We start from the raw sequence: 16,338 nt of genomic DNA, 5'->3' as shown, positions 1-16,338 counted from the left end.
AACTATAATTAAAGTGGTGATAATATTGATTCTTGGTCCAACAGATTTGATTGACTTATTTACAAAGAACACAAATGAGTGCAGTTACAGACATTGTGTGGACGCTACAGCTGTTGTGGCTGCAGAGGGAGCTGTATGAAGTCTGCGACATTGCCTCTAGTGACGTCTCTTAAGTCAGTGTTGGTTGGATCTGGAAAGTACTACTTTGAAAACGAAAGAAATCCATGGTAGGGACTTAGTGAGTTTACTCTCCAGAGCCCACTCCTCATACCTGCTTGAGGTTAGCAGGTTAGGGCTACATAATAGCATAATACACCTGAATCTCGAGCTGTGCCTCAGTTCAGGGGCTGCATCCTTCGAAGGATGCGGTCTACAAAGGATGAGTCATTAGACGCTAGGGCCGAACTGAAATGAGACGGTCTGGCCTACGGAGGATTTCCTGTTTGTGTCACCAGCTCTTCCTGCCTTCCAAACATCGCTCCTGTGGCCTAGCGACAGGTAGCTAGCGGGCTAACTAGCTATCATAACAATTTTTTTCAAGGTGCCTTTTTGTTTATTTTAACTTTTGTATCACTAGAAATTCGATGTGGTAAGTTAAAACCAAAAACTTTAAATTTAAAGTGTATTACTCACCTGCTTGAGAGTCCACCATCTCGTCTGAATTGACGCGCAATGAATCTCAGGATACGTTGGGCCATGAAGGATGCACATGATGGATCCTTCGTGGCCTGGGAAAAGAAGGACGCATTTGTTGGACGCATCTGAAGGAGCTTTCAAATGAGACAGCCTTCCACACGCTGCTGTGGCCTTCAAATACAGTACATCCTTTAGATGATGCAGCCCCTGAATTGGGACACAGCTATCTGACTGAACTGTTAGCGGCCTAGTTGCATTGTGGGTAATGAGGGTGCCAGATTTGATTAGATTTCATAGTTTTGTAGTACTTTTCGTAGCTTCATCAGTTAGGATAACATTGTACTTGCCAAACTATGACAGCGACATCCTTACAAAAACGTCTGATTGAAAATGAATAAATGAAGGGGGGATTTTTAAACCAGATATCAGCAGTAAACTTGCTGCAGTATTATTATTTTTAATCAATAACATTGTATTAGTCACCTGCAATGATAGAAGATACAATTGCAGTGAAATGGAATCCAACCTTACCCTTTAATTTATGCATTAAAGGGATTAAATAAAACAGGAATTGTCGAATCATTTTCGAATGGCTTTTATTTCTGCTTTTGTAACTCGACCAAAATATTTGATCTTTCTGTTTTTGAAGCTTTGGCAAAGTTGTTCCTAAAACTTTAATGCAAATAAAACCCTGGAATTGAAAAAAATATCTGCAGGATTTCAGGGGACAGGCCAGTCTGAGGCAGTGACCTCATTTAGGATCCTTCAGGCCTGAGGGCAGAAGCTCATCCTAAGCCTCCCAGGCCTGGTGTATCCGATATCTTCTTCCTGACCGCTGCAGGGAGAATAGTCATTATCCGGTTGGTTGGGATTCTTAATGATTCTCAGAGCCTTTTTCTGGCAGCGCCTGGTATAAATATCCTCTAGGCAGAGTACAGCACAGTTTTATATATACAGCCAAACAAACCTCTCTTTGCTGGGCCTTGTGGTCCTGTTCGGTTCTGTTTCAGAACCAACCAGTGATTCTCCCAGTTAGGACGCTCTCGATAACCCCAAACCTTTAAATAATGATGGGCTAACTGAAGGTACTGTACCAGCATTGTGCATTGCCTATATGTATTAGTATTTGATTACTGAGTGTTTTAAGGTGATGTTTTATCAGCAATAGGGCCGCAACTAACAATTATGTTGATTAATCTGCCAACTTTTTAAACCATTAATCCATAGGTCTATATGCGTGGGACTGGTATTACCTGGGGACCTAATGTGATTTAGAAATGTCCCATCACACCTGTGTTTCGTGCGGCGCATTCGCACGGGATAAGCAAAGTTTATATTTTACTTTCATTTACAGGCATTACCAACCCAGACTGAAAATGTCAAGGCTTCACGTAACATCTGCTTAAAGCCTTCAGTCTGTTGAAAGATAGAAAAACAATCCTTACCGCATGTTGCCATGCATATCATCATCTATTGAGATTTCTCTTGTGATGGATTTGAGTTTGCTCGCCTCTTTCAGCAAATAGGCCCCCATGCTACATAGCGAGATTAGCTTCCTGAATTTGCACCCAAAATGCTTCAAAAACTTGCAGCCTCCAAAATTCTTGACCGGGAAAGAGGCAGGAAAAAGGCCTGGAGACAACAAAAATATTGCAAATAAAAAATATGCCGATGCCGATTTGCATGGGACTAATATTATCAAATCATGTTTGCCAAAATATGGTCGGTAATTTGCGCTGGAATTTTTATTTTACAAATTACAGACATGGCCGATTCGCACAGGATTAAGATCACAGACAACCTCTGCAATTATTATAAATTGCTGGAGGTCCCCAGGTAATTCTAGTCCCATGCGAATAAGGCTTATGATTCTTATTAGGGGTGGGAATCGCAGGGTAACTCACGATTCTATGTGATAACCGATACGTGGCCCACAATAATGATAGTATCACGACACAGCGATTCTGTGATAATTGATATATTGAAAGACAATCAAATAACGATACATCACGGTATCTGAATACAAAATGCCCTTAAAAAGGTAAAGTGCAGGATTAATATATTTATTTACTGCTATTTGGTGTCAGTTTCACAGAATTTGACAGAAACTGAGATCAAACAACGTACGTGTTTCATACATGTGTCTGACATTATCCTGCTTTCTTCTTCTTCTTCTTTTATCCTGCTGTCAACTTCTTCTTCGGCCAATACATTTCTGTTCAAGTTACTGTCATTCATGTCAGGTGCACTTTTCAAGTAGTGACAGGTGAGTCAAAATCGCAAGGAAATCTGTTTAGAGCATCTTATATTTGTAAATTAAAATATGGATATATGGTGCCAGCCTATCGAGAATTGTATTGCACGAGTCAGGAAGATGATATATTGCTGTATCGATATATTTTGTCCCACCCCTAATAGTCTATAAAATGTCTGACGTCTACAACGTCAACTACCACTTGTCCAATTAACAATCAAAAAGCAGAAGACACCTCCTTCACTGTTATAAATGACAGAAAAGCAGCGAATCCTCACACTCAAGAAGCTAGAATTGGCGAATTTCTGTTTCCCTGAAAGGATTAATGAGATATAAAATAGTTGGGTATTAATAGTATTTCAATCGACTAATCAGCCTTTTGCAGCTCTCATCAGCAACTTCCTGGGTTCACAGACCTTTACCTTATTCTATTCTGTGTTTGTGTGTGTTTCCCACAGGGAGGGCAGCACCAGTATCCTCAACAACCTGCTGTCCAGGATGGAGCAGTACGCCAACAACCTGGAGAACCTGGTGGAGGAGCGAACACAAGCCTACCTTGAGGAGAAGAGGAAAGCTGAAAACCTCCTCTATCAAATTTTACCACAGTAAGAAAAATATTACAGTTCACATTCACACTTTTGTCCTTCCTACAAAAAGCTTAAAACTCCAATTAAGTTGAACCCAGAAAAACTGCAGGGTGAGTGTTAGCAGTAGGATTCAATGATACTTTGTCAATTGTGTTAAATCCCTGAATTAATTAAAAGCTTGAAATCACTCCCAACACCTCGTTTTATTAACAGTTACACATTTCCCTGTGCTGCAATCTCACTGTAGATGAAAGGGAACAGAGAGAGCTGACAGGCGAAATGCTCATTAAGAGGAAACAGAAGAGAAGACCTGATAGGGAGTTGAGCTGCTTGGAAATCACCACAGTCGCAAATCCCGTCTTTCTCACCCGTTTATCCTCTTGCAGAATCTTTCTACTTCAAAGCCTGAGAGAAAGGACACTCATCATTTCTCACCATACTTGTGAATCAAACTAATAACTTCTGCCGCTGCTTTTGCCTTTGGTTTTATGTGATTGAGATAATGGATGTGTGTGGATGGTGGTAATTGAACCTGCCAGGTGTTTTGTAGCTGCAAGAAGCAAATCTTTTATTTAAACCTGACATTAATAAAATAACCATCATCCTCTCTTCAACTCTCACAGTGTGTAGTTGTTTGTTTGACCTTAATTTTTAGTTTCTTCAGTAACCTAAAGCTATAATCTCAAAGAGCACCGTTTCGTTCTCTTTGGCGGCACCTATGGCGATAAACAGTAATTGCGGGAGCACACTTCCCAGATATCCAGACAGCGTTGCGCGTGTGATGTCCACGGTTTGCTCCAGTTGTAACTCTTAATTTTCCTGGCTGATGGTCGCTTTACTTTTCAGACAGTTTGCCTTCATCTGAGCGTCCAATTTGTTTCTTTTTCTTTGGATTTTCACTTATTTTTGAAGTTGTATCTGTAGTCAGCGATCTTTTCTTTGTTTGTTCAGCCATAGTAGATTACTGATTACTCGCAATGCTTACAGAAACTGGGAGTGCAGCCGCTTAGCTCTGCCTACCCTCTCTGTCAGACCAACCACTGCTGGCTGATGGAAAACGCGTCACTAACTGGGCGCCGCTTGTGATTTTTTCCGCGAAAGTCGCACCCAGTCTGTAGTACTGCAAATGCAAAGGCTTTCCTCAGTGGGCCATAGGCTCAATCACCATCGTGTTACCGCATTCGACAATAGATAGTGACTTAACAGACATTTTTTTAAATGAAAATCTTCGAGATTATCACTTTAAGTATTCAAATACCCAGGGCCCAGTTTATCAAAAGCTAATCCATCTTATTTTTGGCATATTTTTGTTTGAAGGGACAGAATAAATGAAACAATACAGATAACAGTTAGACCCTTTATATGACCCACAAGAAAAAAATAAAATCAAACAAGAGTTTTTAATTTGATTCCAACACATACTTAAGGTTTGATCCAATCAGAACCAACTGGATTAGGTATTCTAATCAGATTTCAGTACCCTTTCTTCTTTATAACAACCAATTTTCAATGTTTGGTCCAATCTGATGGCAAAAATCCAACCAGAAACTTCCAAACATCTGGACCCTGGCTTTCTGGATTCATATTTATGGTTTTGAACATTGTGACCTCATGTTACCCTCTGTTTTCTTGCAGTTCAGTAGCAGAGCAGCTAAAACGAGGGGAGACGGTGCAAGCTGAAGCATTCGACAGCGTCACAATCTACTTCAGCGACATTGTGGGCTTCACGTCCATGTCTGCAGAGAGCACACCTCTACAGGTAAACAGCGATTGCCGATGATTTCCACTTTGCAACTGGCTTTTTCTGACTCTGCAGGTTTGCTGACTTTTCTCAACATGTACCTCTTAAAGCTTCTGAAATTCACTGGTCGTGATCACAGTTGCAGCAGATTCTCTTTCTCTATTCATGCATAAAAGTGCTCACCAGTATCAGGTCTCTACCTACGGTGTGTCTCATAGTTCCCACAGTGTGTGTTCCCACACACGGGCTGCAACTCAAAATAGTACAGTTGTTAGATGGGAGAGTGTGTTGACGCAGAGTTGAGTCACATTATGCCACCACGTATCTCCATCTCACATCAATACCAAAGGGAGGTTTCTAGAGCAAATACATGAGCAAGGATGTCAGATCCATGCCGAGGGTGTAAAGTGATGATGGACAATCTCACATTACCAGATGGAGTGGAATCTACTGAGAACTGACACTGGCTCTTTTCACTTTTATCTGTTTTTTTTTATTACGTTAAGCTTCTTAATAAGTTCCAACTGAAACAATATGAATCCTGTTTTCTGCATTTATATACATGCATTAATGATTTTAACAACACAATGTGGTCGAACTGGGTATACTGTTTTTATAAAAATGGCAGCCATATAAAATAGGGTTAATGTACACGAAGAAATGCTGGAGCAACAAAGCGACTGTAAACTGAACAAAACAAGACTCAAAATGACCTTTCAGTGTTCATTGCGCCAAAGGTTTTTTTTTTTTTCAGGAACCAAATTATCCTCAGAGGATTTCTCCTCTCCGAAAAAACAAACCGTGATAAAAAACGGTAAAAACAGATTCACGTTAAAAATCTGTTCCATGCCAGTCATCCAGGTCATAATTCAAAGTTTAATCCAAAATGTAACTGGAATTGTCTCCCGAGGTCCCCTCCTCAAAACAAACAGACCGGGTGTTTTAAACCGGTACAACACTTAATAACCTTGTTCCGTATTAAATATCAGTGTGGCTTAAATGCTCTGTGACGGGGCTTCTGGTGCTGCCAGCTGAGTCCCCGCTAACAGTTCACTGGCTGATTAAAATTCTTCATTAGAATAAAAGATGTAGTTAAAAACGAAAGTGAGCTGTGCTGAAACACTGACCTGACATGATAAAGGTTTCAGCTGGAAATATTTGAATGTCTGTATTATGAAACAGGAATGGATCAACAATGGTAGATGAGATGCCAGACAAGTGAATTTCCCTTTGGGGATCAATAAAGTTATTGTTATTGTTATCTTAAAGGTAAAATGTCAGACTCATTTAGGCTGCTATAGAGTTTGATGTGGTGATGAACTGGAAAAATGGAAGTTTGATATGAAACAGCTACATCTGATGTGTGTGCAAAAATATTACGAGTGGGGTGTTACCATAAATTACCATAACATTCTTTGAAAGTTGCAATGTTAGTATTGCAATCGATTTTGAGGAACTTTTCGCTGTAAATCAAAATGTTGAATGTTGAATGATTAAACGCACTTCTTTTCAAACCCACAAAACCAACAACAAAAAGAAACAGCACATTTTGAAATGTCAGTAGTGTTTGCAGCTGCTCCTGTCAGGCAACACAGGCCCAAAAACCCTCCAGCCCCCACCCAGACACCTCGAGTGGACATGTTTCCCCGCAGTCTCACTGTCAGCCTGTCAGTCAATCAAATGCTCCACCATGTGCTCGGCAGCGCTTGCAGTGGTCCTCCTTGTACCATGAGAGCCGTTTTAAAAATGTTGAGTTGCATTAGTGAAATGAATCACTCCCCTGAGTACAGAGCTGTTTGCACACATGTGAAGGATGTCACCTGAATCCAGAGCAGTTTTAGTTTAACAGTATAATGCAGTATTTCCAGTAAAATGAAGCTGTGTGTGATGAACTATTTACTGCTGAAGGTATAAGAATGGCAAAAACATGAGACAGTGCTCAGGCAAGTGTTTCTTTACCAAAGCTTTGCACCTTTTCAAGTACAAATATAAAAAATGGAAAGCATCTTTTTGTTCAGTGACAGAATGTTATTTACTGTATATTTAAAGGAACAATATCTAACATTGACACTAGCGTCTAAAAAGGGTACTGCAATCCAAATCCCCGCCGCCCCCTCCTCCCCAGATTTGAATGTTAGCCTTTCCCACTTCAGCATTCTGACCGTGGTCGCTAAGCACAAGGGAGACTTATCGGTCTGCACCAGGGCCGAAGCTGCTGCTAGCTTTACACACACAGCAGCGAGCAGGAAGCAAGACACGGGAGTTATGTTCTGTTATTTTCAGTTACTGATAACACTCTCTGCTGGTCCCCTCCGATCCCTGTTCACTCTCCTAACTCATGCGCACACACTCACTTCCTGTCTCTCTCACTCACTTGCTCCACCACCCACTCTCACGCACTCAGCTATTCCCAAACAGAGTTACGCTTCTAGTACAACACAAAGCTAGCTCACGCGGGTTGCCAGGTTGAGGACACTGAACCTACTCGAGTGCAAGACGTGCGATTTGACTATGGCAAGCAACAAGTCCTGTGTGCTTATTAGTTTCATATTTGGCAACCCGGGGTGACGAAATGGGCATGGGAAATTTCAGGAGCAGGCTGCAGCGTTGTTGTCGGAGAAGCCAGTATTTCAAATAAGCATGTTTCCTTAAATTCTGTTGACATATCATGGCCATTTAAAATCAATTCCAGTAAATATATTACATATTGTTCCTTTAAGGTAATGTGGAGTTTTTTCCACCAGGGGCGCTACAGAGCGATGATTTAATCAGTGGGTCCCTGCTATATCCGGCTGCACAGTACACCCAAACCTACTGTACGCATACTGGTGATGCACTGCACAGATCTGCAGATGGTTTCATTGTATTTCATGATTGACTGTTAGTGGCAGTACAACACCAGCTAATTTAGCAATGAGACAGAATAGGCAGGGAAGAAATTTAAATTTAATTTGGCGATTTAAAGTATAGTTCATCTTCAAAAAAATCTGATGCAATTCTTAATGAAAATGTTTGTGTTTTATAATTAATTTCAATAAAAAATACACACCTATTGTAATGCAGTTGTGCTATAAAAAGACCTTTTATATCACCAAAAAACATGAGTAACTTACTTGATTTGCAGCTATATCAAAGACCAATCTAAACCAGTCAATCATCTGAGTGACAGTAGGCTGTGTTTTGAGCTGTTGGACATGGCAGAATTGAAGTCCACGTTTCAACTGCAGTTCTGCCTTTAAGAGTTTTATTTGAAGGCTCTTAAGCTTCTCACAATTCAGAGAAAGTGTTCTCATTACTTCTGACTACAGCGTCCTGACTGGAGCCAGCTGGGTTTTATTTAAAGTTCAGAGACATTATATAAAAAAATTAAAAAATTAAAGAAGATGACTGAATAATATATTATTCTTTGAATAAACAGCCAACCACGCCCTGCAATCTGCTAAATTTAATCCAGATTGTGTTTGTTATTTTCCATCCACGGGTTTGATTTATGATCCTGTAAACGTTTGTCAGTGAGCCTCAGCGGGCAACCGTCCAGCTACAGACAGACAGATAATGTGGGAGACCGAGAGGTTCAGCAGAAACGCTGGCCTCTCCTCATGTCAGAATCTTTTTCAGACTGTATAAAAATAATGGACGCAGCCACCGTGACGTCACCCACTGATTTATGGACAGCTTTTCTGAGTTTATAGTTTTAAATGTTAAGTTTGGAATTGGGCTGCACCGTGCAGTGGTTCGCGCTGTCGCCTCACAGCTAGGTTCAAATCTTGGTTCATACGTCGGGGGCCTTTGTGTGTTGAGTTTGCATGTTCTCCCTGTGCATGCGTGGGTTCCCTCCGGGTACTCCGGCTTCCTCCCACAGTCGACAGACATGCTTGTTAGGTTCATTGGTGACTCTAAATTGCCCTTTGGTGTAAATGTGAGAGTGAAAGGTCGTCTGTCTCTATGTGTCAGCCCTGTGATTGTCCCCTTGCCTGCCGCCCAATGACGGTTTGAAATTCTGACTGATGCCATCTTGATACTTCGGAGTTAGCTAGAATAGACCATATTTTGATGAGAGTTGCTGCATCTTAAGCACCGCTGTTGTTGCCACACATCATCATCAGAGCAGAGAGGGTCGGAGCACACAGCACATTGTAGTCTCGGTGCGCTGTCTCACCCTGTCCGGCATCATGCTGACCTCTGTTTCTTTCTACCTGCTCTGCTTCCGTCACAGTTCGTTTTGTCCTTTGTGGCCATTTTCAGACATGCTGATGCTCCTGCATTGCTCTGTGTAGAGTGACATGTAAGAAAACAAAGATATCAGCGTGCATCCTATATGCCAATGTGACAATAAAACCACTGGAGTCACCAATGGCTAGCCTTAAAATAAAAAGCGCAGGTTTAAGGCCCTACTCAGAATCGGTTCTACCTGCTTGACATAGAAAGCAGGTTGATTTGTTGTCTAAATGCCATCCATACATTTTACTAACATTTTAATACTTATCTCCTTACTCCTGAATTCATTCTGTCTTTCTCAACAGGTTGTCACTTTGCTCAACGATCTCTACACCTGCTTCGATGCTATCATCGATAACTTTGATGTGTACAAGGTAAGTCAGGACAATCAGTGAGTAAATAATAATAATGGTGGATTTTATTTAACACAAGAATTGCTGTATATTTTTCCAAACGTTTGAGTTTTTTTCTTTATGTTAAAATATGCAACTCAGCAGTTAGAATTCATGCGATTTATAGCCCAAGAAGGATACCCAAACTCAAAAACAAATAATGTTATTTCTGTGAACTACTGAGGGCCTCCTTGGAGTAAAACTGCTAATGACATGACTCAGGTTTTACTTTTTCTGATGCTTTGATCTCTTTTAATCTGTCCTCTAGGTGGAGACGATCGGGGACGCCTACATGGTGGTGTCAGGGCTCCCGGTGCGGAACGGAAAACTCCACGCCAGAGAGATCGCCGGGATGTCGCTGGCGTTGTTAGAGCAGGTCAAAACGTTCAAGATCCGACACAGACCCAACGACCAGCTGAGACTCAGGATAGGTATACACACAGGTAAGGGTCGCTCATAATGGCTACTTTTCTCCACCAAAGCTGTGATTTCTGCTGCTGTTTTTCATTGATGTATCTGTTCTGTGTCTATTGTCTCCCTTGCATGATCTGGCCCCTTCTTAATATTGCCGTCTGTCCATCAGCAACTGATTTGCTTCCAGTGGTAAACGGCATAACATCAGACGTTTTAAATGAATGTGATAATATAAGATGCAGGCATTGATTCAGACGTCTAAACCAGACTTGAATATTTTAAGCATGAGAACATGTTTAGTTTTAGCCTCCATAACAAAGAAGAAACACTTTGCTGTCTTGTGGACAAACGGACAAAAAAATGCATTTCCCCTCCAAGAAGCTTCTGGTCTGATCCAACTTTTGTTGCAACACATTTTGCCAAAAGTTTGAGCAACAACTTTCCACATGAACTTGGACGAACCGAAGCATATTTCTCTATCTCCTCGTCTGTGTTATTGAAGGTTTGCACAGATATCGGAATGTCTGTGCTCCTGATATATGACAATCAATTGTAATACAAGCGTTAAATGTGAAATCTAATGTGCCCTTGAATAGTGCGCTTAAATGCAGACTTAATATTCTAGCTATTATTATTGTTATTATTATTAACATTCAAAATATCTCGTTTATTTTGCCAAATTGATCCTAAGTTTAGGACCCCTCACAAGGCTGTAGTGTTGTAAGTGTAACTTTACTTTTAACTTTACACAGACACATCGGTCCATATCAGTTTAGATGAATCCGGCGACCAATCTTGTGGAGCCACCATTACTGCAGTGACAACTCAGTGCCTGCTGCCCGCTGACTGTGAAGGGACCTTAATAATGCCGCCTTTACATTATTTAGATTTTATATATCATCAGTTACAACAACAGCCTGATTACATAACAGAGAAATGAAGAAAATCTTCCACATGTTTGTGATGAAGTGCTGAGTAATATAACGGCATCCTACTAGCTAGTTTGCTCAATCAATGAACTGCTGAATTTAATCATCACAGACTAGTTACATTGGAATTTTTAGATTTTCATGAAGCACATATTTTCTATTCATGTGCTAATGCAGCTGCTCTCTAATGATCACATGCAGCTCTTACTTGACTATGACTATTGACTAGTAGATGAACGTTATGTACGCAATCATGTCATTAATCGCCTGGTAATGAACAACAAAATGCATCAACAGGTCACTCAGAGAGGGACCCAATTACTGTAATAATAATAATTATAATATTGAGTGTCCGGTCTCATATAGAGGGGCATCCCGTGACGTAGAGGCTTGTGTATCGTGCACTTTTCTTCCAAAGTTAAAGTTTGTCACGCCTGTTCAAGCAGCTGGTTAACTCCACAGGTTCTTCCCGAAGTCCTTTACACCGTTGTCAAAAGTAAAGTTACATAGAAAGTAATGTTTAAAGTAGAAAATTGCTTGCATTCAGGCATGCAGATGTTGTAGGGAGACGTAATAGCAGCCTGTCAACTTCCAGTTTAGTGTATTAAGAAATAATCAAATACAACACGAGGACAACAACACAGGAAAGTAATCTTTACAGTTCACAAGTCCACTTAAAACAAATATTGACATTTGTTCCAATGTTTCCAAAAGCAAGAGGACTATTTTGTGTCACTTTTATGTGGGCTCTGTCTTTCTTTAATCAGTTAGTTAGCATATATTTGTACTTAAAATTCCTCAACACAGCACAGAAGGCACAAACATATGGCTTTCACTCATCTATCCTGGGAGCTTAAGCTAAATTCAACATCCATTAAATTCAAGTAGAAAGTAAGTACTCAAAGTAGAGTTTATTACAGGGCAGTTCGCCTGTATTAGTTTTAGCTGGGTTTCCTACAATCTGGCACGGAGTACACTAGTTATGATGCAGCTGTGATGCGTAACTTCCCACCTCAGGATACCAACGTACTGACTAGAAATAAACACAGCATGTTTGATCTTGATCTGTCTGCAGTGTCTGCTCTGCTGTAAGTTCCAACAGATACTGACAGAGTATTTAGACTGTATCAGCTCATGGCGGCACTGTTTATATTCTTATCCAGACACTTGACATGCAGCAGAAATGGACCAGCGTGCGTAGGCTGGCACTTAGCGTTGTCAGAGTAATTTAAAGCATTCACAGCGCAATTTCAATTCACTCACCCCTGTCGTCCTATTTAAAAAACATTTTCACTGCGGTGGCTGAGTGATAATGACTACAGCTCCCAGTGGGCCAGATATTATTGGGTTTTTTTCCACTGTAAAATGTGACTATATTTAGTTTGTGTTTTTCAGGTCCAGTCTGTGCCGGCGTGGTGGGTTTGAAGATGCCCAGATACTGTTTGTTTGGAGATACTGTCAACACGGCGTCTCGGATGGAGTCCAATGGAGAGGGTGAGTCGCACTGTCACTGTCACTTATTTTGGTTTCATGTTTTTACACTTTTATGCTTGATGCCTCCACACAGTGCTTCATAGAAATGTATGTACTGGTGACACATGTCAGGTTGTTATAGGGACTGTAGCTCATTCATATGTTTCAGTTCTTTCAGTTTTCCACTCATTTAATACTCTTTCCTTCTTTGTTGCTTTTCCTGATGTTCCTTCTTTTTCTGTTGACGTTTTTGTTTGTTTGTTTATGAACAATTTTTCCTATACAAATCGTCTAAGATCATCTAAGGCAGTGGTTCTTAATTTTTTCCAGTAATGTTCTCCCTTTTTTATATTTTTTTCCAGCACAGAATATATTTGGTAGAAAACAGGCCCTGTATAAAGTGGAACAATATATTAATGCACAATCAATGGAGTATTAGAGCCACATTAAAGCTCCTGTGAGGAGTTTTTGTTGGTTATGAAACAGACTGAAATTAATTCTGATGACTCTATATGACCTACAAAAGCAAACCAGAGCATCAGCGACAAGATTGATAGCTACATAGTTATTTTTAATGCCTGAAACCACTGGTGGGGGGTAGGTGTCAAACCAAGCGATTAACTGCACGCTGCCTTTGTTTACATTTTCCAGAGCAAAAATTTAAAGTGAGTGATACAAATTACTGTTAAAGACAGCATGATTCGATTTCTTGTTAAAAACCACCACTTCAGCATGTACAGGACAAAATCAGCAAAGAGATAAGAGGTACGGTTTTGTCCACAGGGGGCGCCAAAATCAACACAAACCAAAAGTTCAACTTTAAAGGAAAGATTTCAAGAATAAAGTTATATAACAAGAAGAAAGTCGTAAGAGAAGAAAGTCGTGAGACTGCAAGAAAAAAGTAGTAGTTATATTACGACAAAGGAAGTTTTAATATTACGAGAATAAAGTCTTAATTTTAGTGGATTATTAGCCTGTACATTATTATGAAGGGGAATATCACAAGAGCAGCCGTCTGCGCTAAAATGAGGAACGTGGAGAATCTTGTGAAGTTATACTTAAACATAGGTTTCACAAATAACATCAGCACCACTTTACCACAAGTATAAGGACTGTGAAAAGATTTTATCTGAAATTGACTCGGGATTTTGGTAATTTTAGCTCAGGCTTTTCTGATATTCCCCTTTAAAATAACTTAGGCTGGTGCGCTGGTTTAGCTCAGTTGGTAGAGCAGGCGCCCCATATTCAGAGGCTACAGTCCTTGACGCACTGATCGCAGGCTTGACTCCCAGTCTGCTGATCATTTGGTGCCCACTCTCTACTCCCCACATTTCCTGTCTCTCTTCAGCTGTCCCATTAATAAAGGCAAAAGCCAAAATAATTATCTTTTGCAAGTAAACTCCATCACACTGTCCAACTTGCAGAAAATACATTTATTTGCTTGCAGCGTTTCAGTACTCAACCTTCATCAGGCAAAACGGGAGTTTACTTGCGATTTTGACAGATTTTTTCCTCTCCTATGCACCAGTTCTATGTAACACATGTGCAACGTTTTTCTCTACAAAAAAATGATCTTTAAAAAAAAATAACGTAGGCTAACCATAGCCCAGAATTGCGACTTTATTCTCGTAATCTTTGTTTTCTTTTTTTAAAATGTGGCCCTGATATTTTTGTCGTTGTGGAACAACAACCTTGAAACTGACAAACACTGTTTGCTGTGCAACTGTTTGCTAATTTCTCCCTTGAAAAAAAGCACAAAGCCTGGAGAGTTTTTACAACTAGAAATAAAACATATTCTTCCTGTAACTGATGGTATTTTAAATTCTGTTTTGGCGTTATATTTCAGTTCTTGTGTTGTTCAATACAGAAACAGAGTAACAAATGAACCTGAACTTGAACCAGATCGCTATTGCTTCAGTAGTTGACAGTTTATAGCAGTTTAACATTTGGATTTAAAATGAAAAAGTTTAGCAAACTTCCCTTTGTTTTTACAGATCTTAGGGGCGGTGCATAAATGCTATATTTTGGATAAACTTTTTTTTTAAAAACTGAACAATGTGACTATGACAGAGATTTGTCAGGCTTTGGATACACATACTATTTGTTAAGAGATCAATCCATCTTTGGGTGTGGTTTGGCTTTTCGTGGGCTTGGTTGACTGACTTAACCTTTTACTTTGCTGTATTTGTGGTGCTGTAAACAGAACATACTCTGGATTCATCTGTATTAAGATTAAGATACGAGTATCCTCTGAGGTGGTTTAAAGGAACCTTCTGTAGTAAAATATGATTCCGAAGCTGAATATAAGACGTATTGACCTGCTGAGTCAAACACTTCTTCTTTTACTCTGACATTTCTGTTCTTAACTGGCCGTGACAGGAACTAGTGTTATGAAACTGTGGTTGGATCCTTTGTGAGCGAATCATCAGATGTATTGATTAACTACTGAGCCGCTTCCTGTATTGTTCTTCCTCTGGTAAATAATTGATAGCACTTACAGCAAAGGGCCCTTAGCCAGCGATAAACTGCAGCCCGAAGCTTCACAGGCAGGAATCACGTCTCACATCTCTGCACTGTGTGCATTAATCTGGCTAAACAATACAGATTTTCATCATTGTTAGCATTTCAGCTGCTGGTGTCTGACGTTTCCTCATGTGCAATAAATCCTGAGACCTGAGATAAAAGCGGTGTAGGCATAATTCAAACATTGGTAGAGTTGTTTTTTGTCACTCACATTCTTCTCTGTTGTCCTGTTGATGTGTTTTTGCAGCCTTAAAGATCCATGTATCCTCTGCAACCAAAGAAGTGCTGGATGAGTTCGGCTACTTTGATCTCCAGTTACGAGGAGATGTAGAAATGAAGGTAAGAACCCTTTCTTTGCTTTTTCAGAATTGACCAATTTGAAGTCCCAGAAAAGGATCAAAGGCTGTGCTGCTTGGGTTTGGGACTGCTGAATATAGTGCGCTCACACTGCAAAGAAAAACTGTCTCAGATCTTACCTCACAGTCGGACTTGTAGACAGAAAATTCTGGAAACAGAGCTAAATAATCACGTGTGTTAAAGGCATAGACTGTATATAAGAATAAGGTGTAGCCACCATGAGGTCACCCATAGGTTTAAGACTACAGTTTTGAAGCCTGGAGTTTGGCCTTTGCCATCTTGGTTTTTCAGAGCCGGAAGTGGCCATACTTGGATGAGAGGTGAGCTCATGCTGAGCCCCTTTCACACGTGCACATGCAGTCCTGAAAGTATTCTGACATTACCCAGATCGACTGCATGTGGAAACGCAAATGTACAAATCATTGGACCCGGACATTAAACAGATTTCAACCTCTCTCACACAGTCTCCTGCTGTGTGGGGCATGTGTGAAAGCGTACGTCAGGATGCTGTCAGGACCTGATTGTCCAGAAAATGTTATATGACAATATGGCTCTGGGTGACAGGTTGCTGCTGTAGTGACCTGTCCGAAGAGAGCCTCAACATTAGGCTCCCTGCCTTATCTTCTGTTTTGCTCTAAATGGGACTAAAATCATCCTGCATCAAACAAAGACATGAACCTCGTGAATGAGACCATACATGTGTAAGAAACAGGTTTATTGAGGTTGTACATTAAGTGGGAAGGAGGGTCATTTTCTCATAGACTTCTATATAATTAGACTTCTTTTTACAATCAGTGGAGTTGCCCCATGCTGG

General features: G+C 40.4%; 1 protein-coding gene across 1 annotated transcript in view; it reads left to right on the top strand.

The window, feature by feature from the left end:
• npr2 (natriuretic peptide receptor 2) overlaps positions 1–16,338 on the top strand; it is an 86,857-nt gene that overhangs the window by 68,873 nt on the left and 1,646 nt on the right. Inside the window, exons 16-21 of the mRNA XM_069677208.1 lie at positions 3,349–3,495; positions 5,113–5,236; positions 9,742–9,810; positions 10,097–10,271; positions 12,567–12,665; positions 15,415–15,506. Of these exons, the coding sequence (XP_069533309.1) occupies positions 3,349–3,495; positions 5,113–5,236; positions 9,742–9,810; positions 10,097–10,271; positions 12,567–12,665; positions 15,415–15,506 (706 nt within the window). The remainder of the gene's footprint in view (positions 1–3,348; positions 3,496–5,112; positions 5,237–9,741; positions 9,811–10,096; positions 10,272–12,566; positions 12,666–15,414; positions 15,507–16,338) is intronic.

Source organism: Semicossyphus pulcher, unplaced genomic scaffold, assembly GCF_022749685.1.
Source record: "Semicossyphus pulcher isolate SPU_LCO1_2020_fin unplaced genomic scaffold, fSemPul1.0.p SCAF_28, whole genome shotgun sequence".
NCBI lineage: Eukaryota > Metazoa > Chordata > Actinopteri > Labriformes > Labridae > Semicossyphus > Semicossyphus pulcher.
Note: the sequence above shows the minus strand (reverse complement) of the source record. Positions and strands in the feature narration are given on the sequence as shown.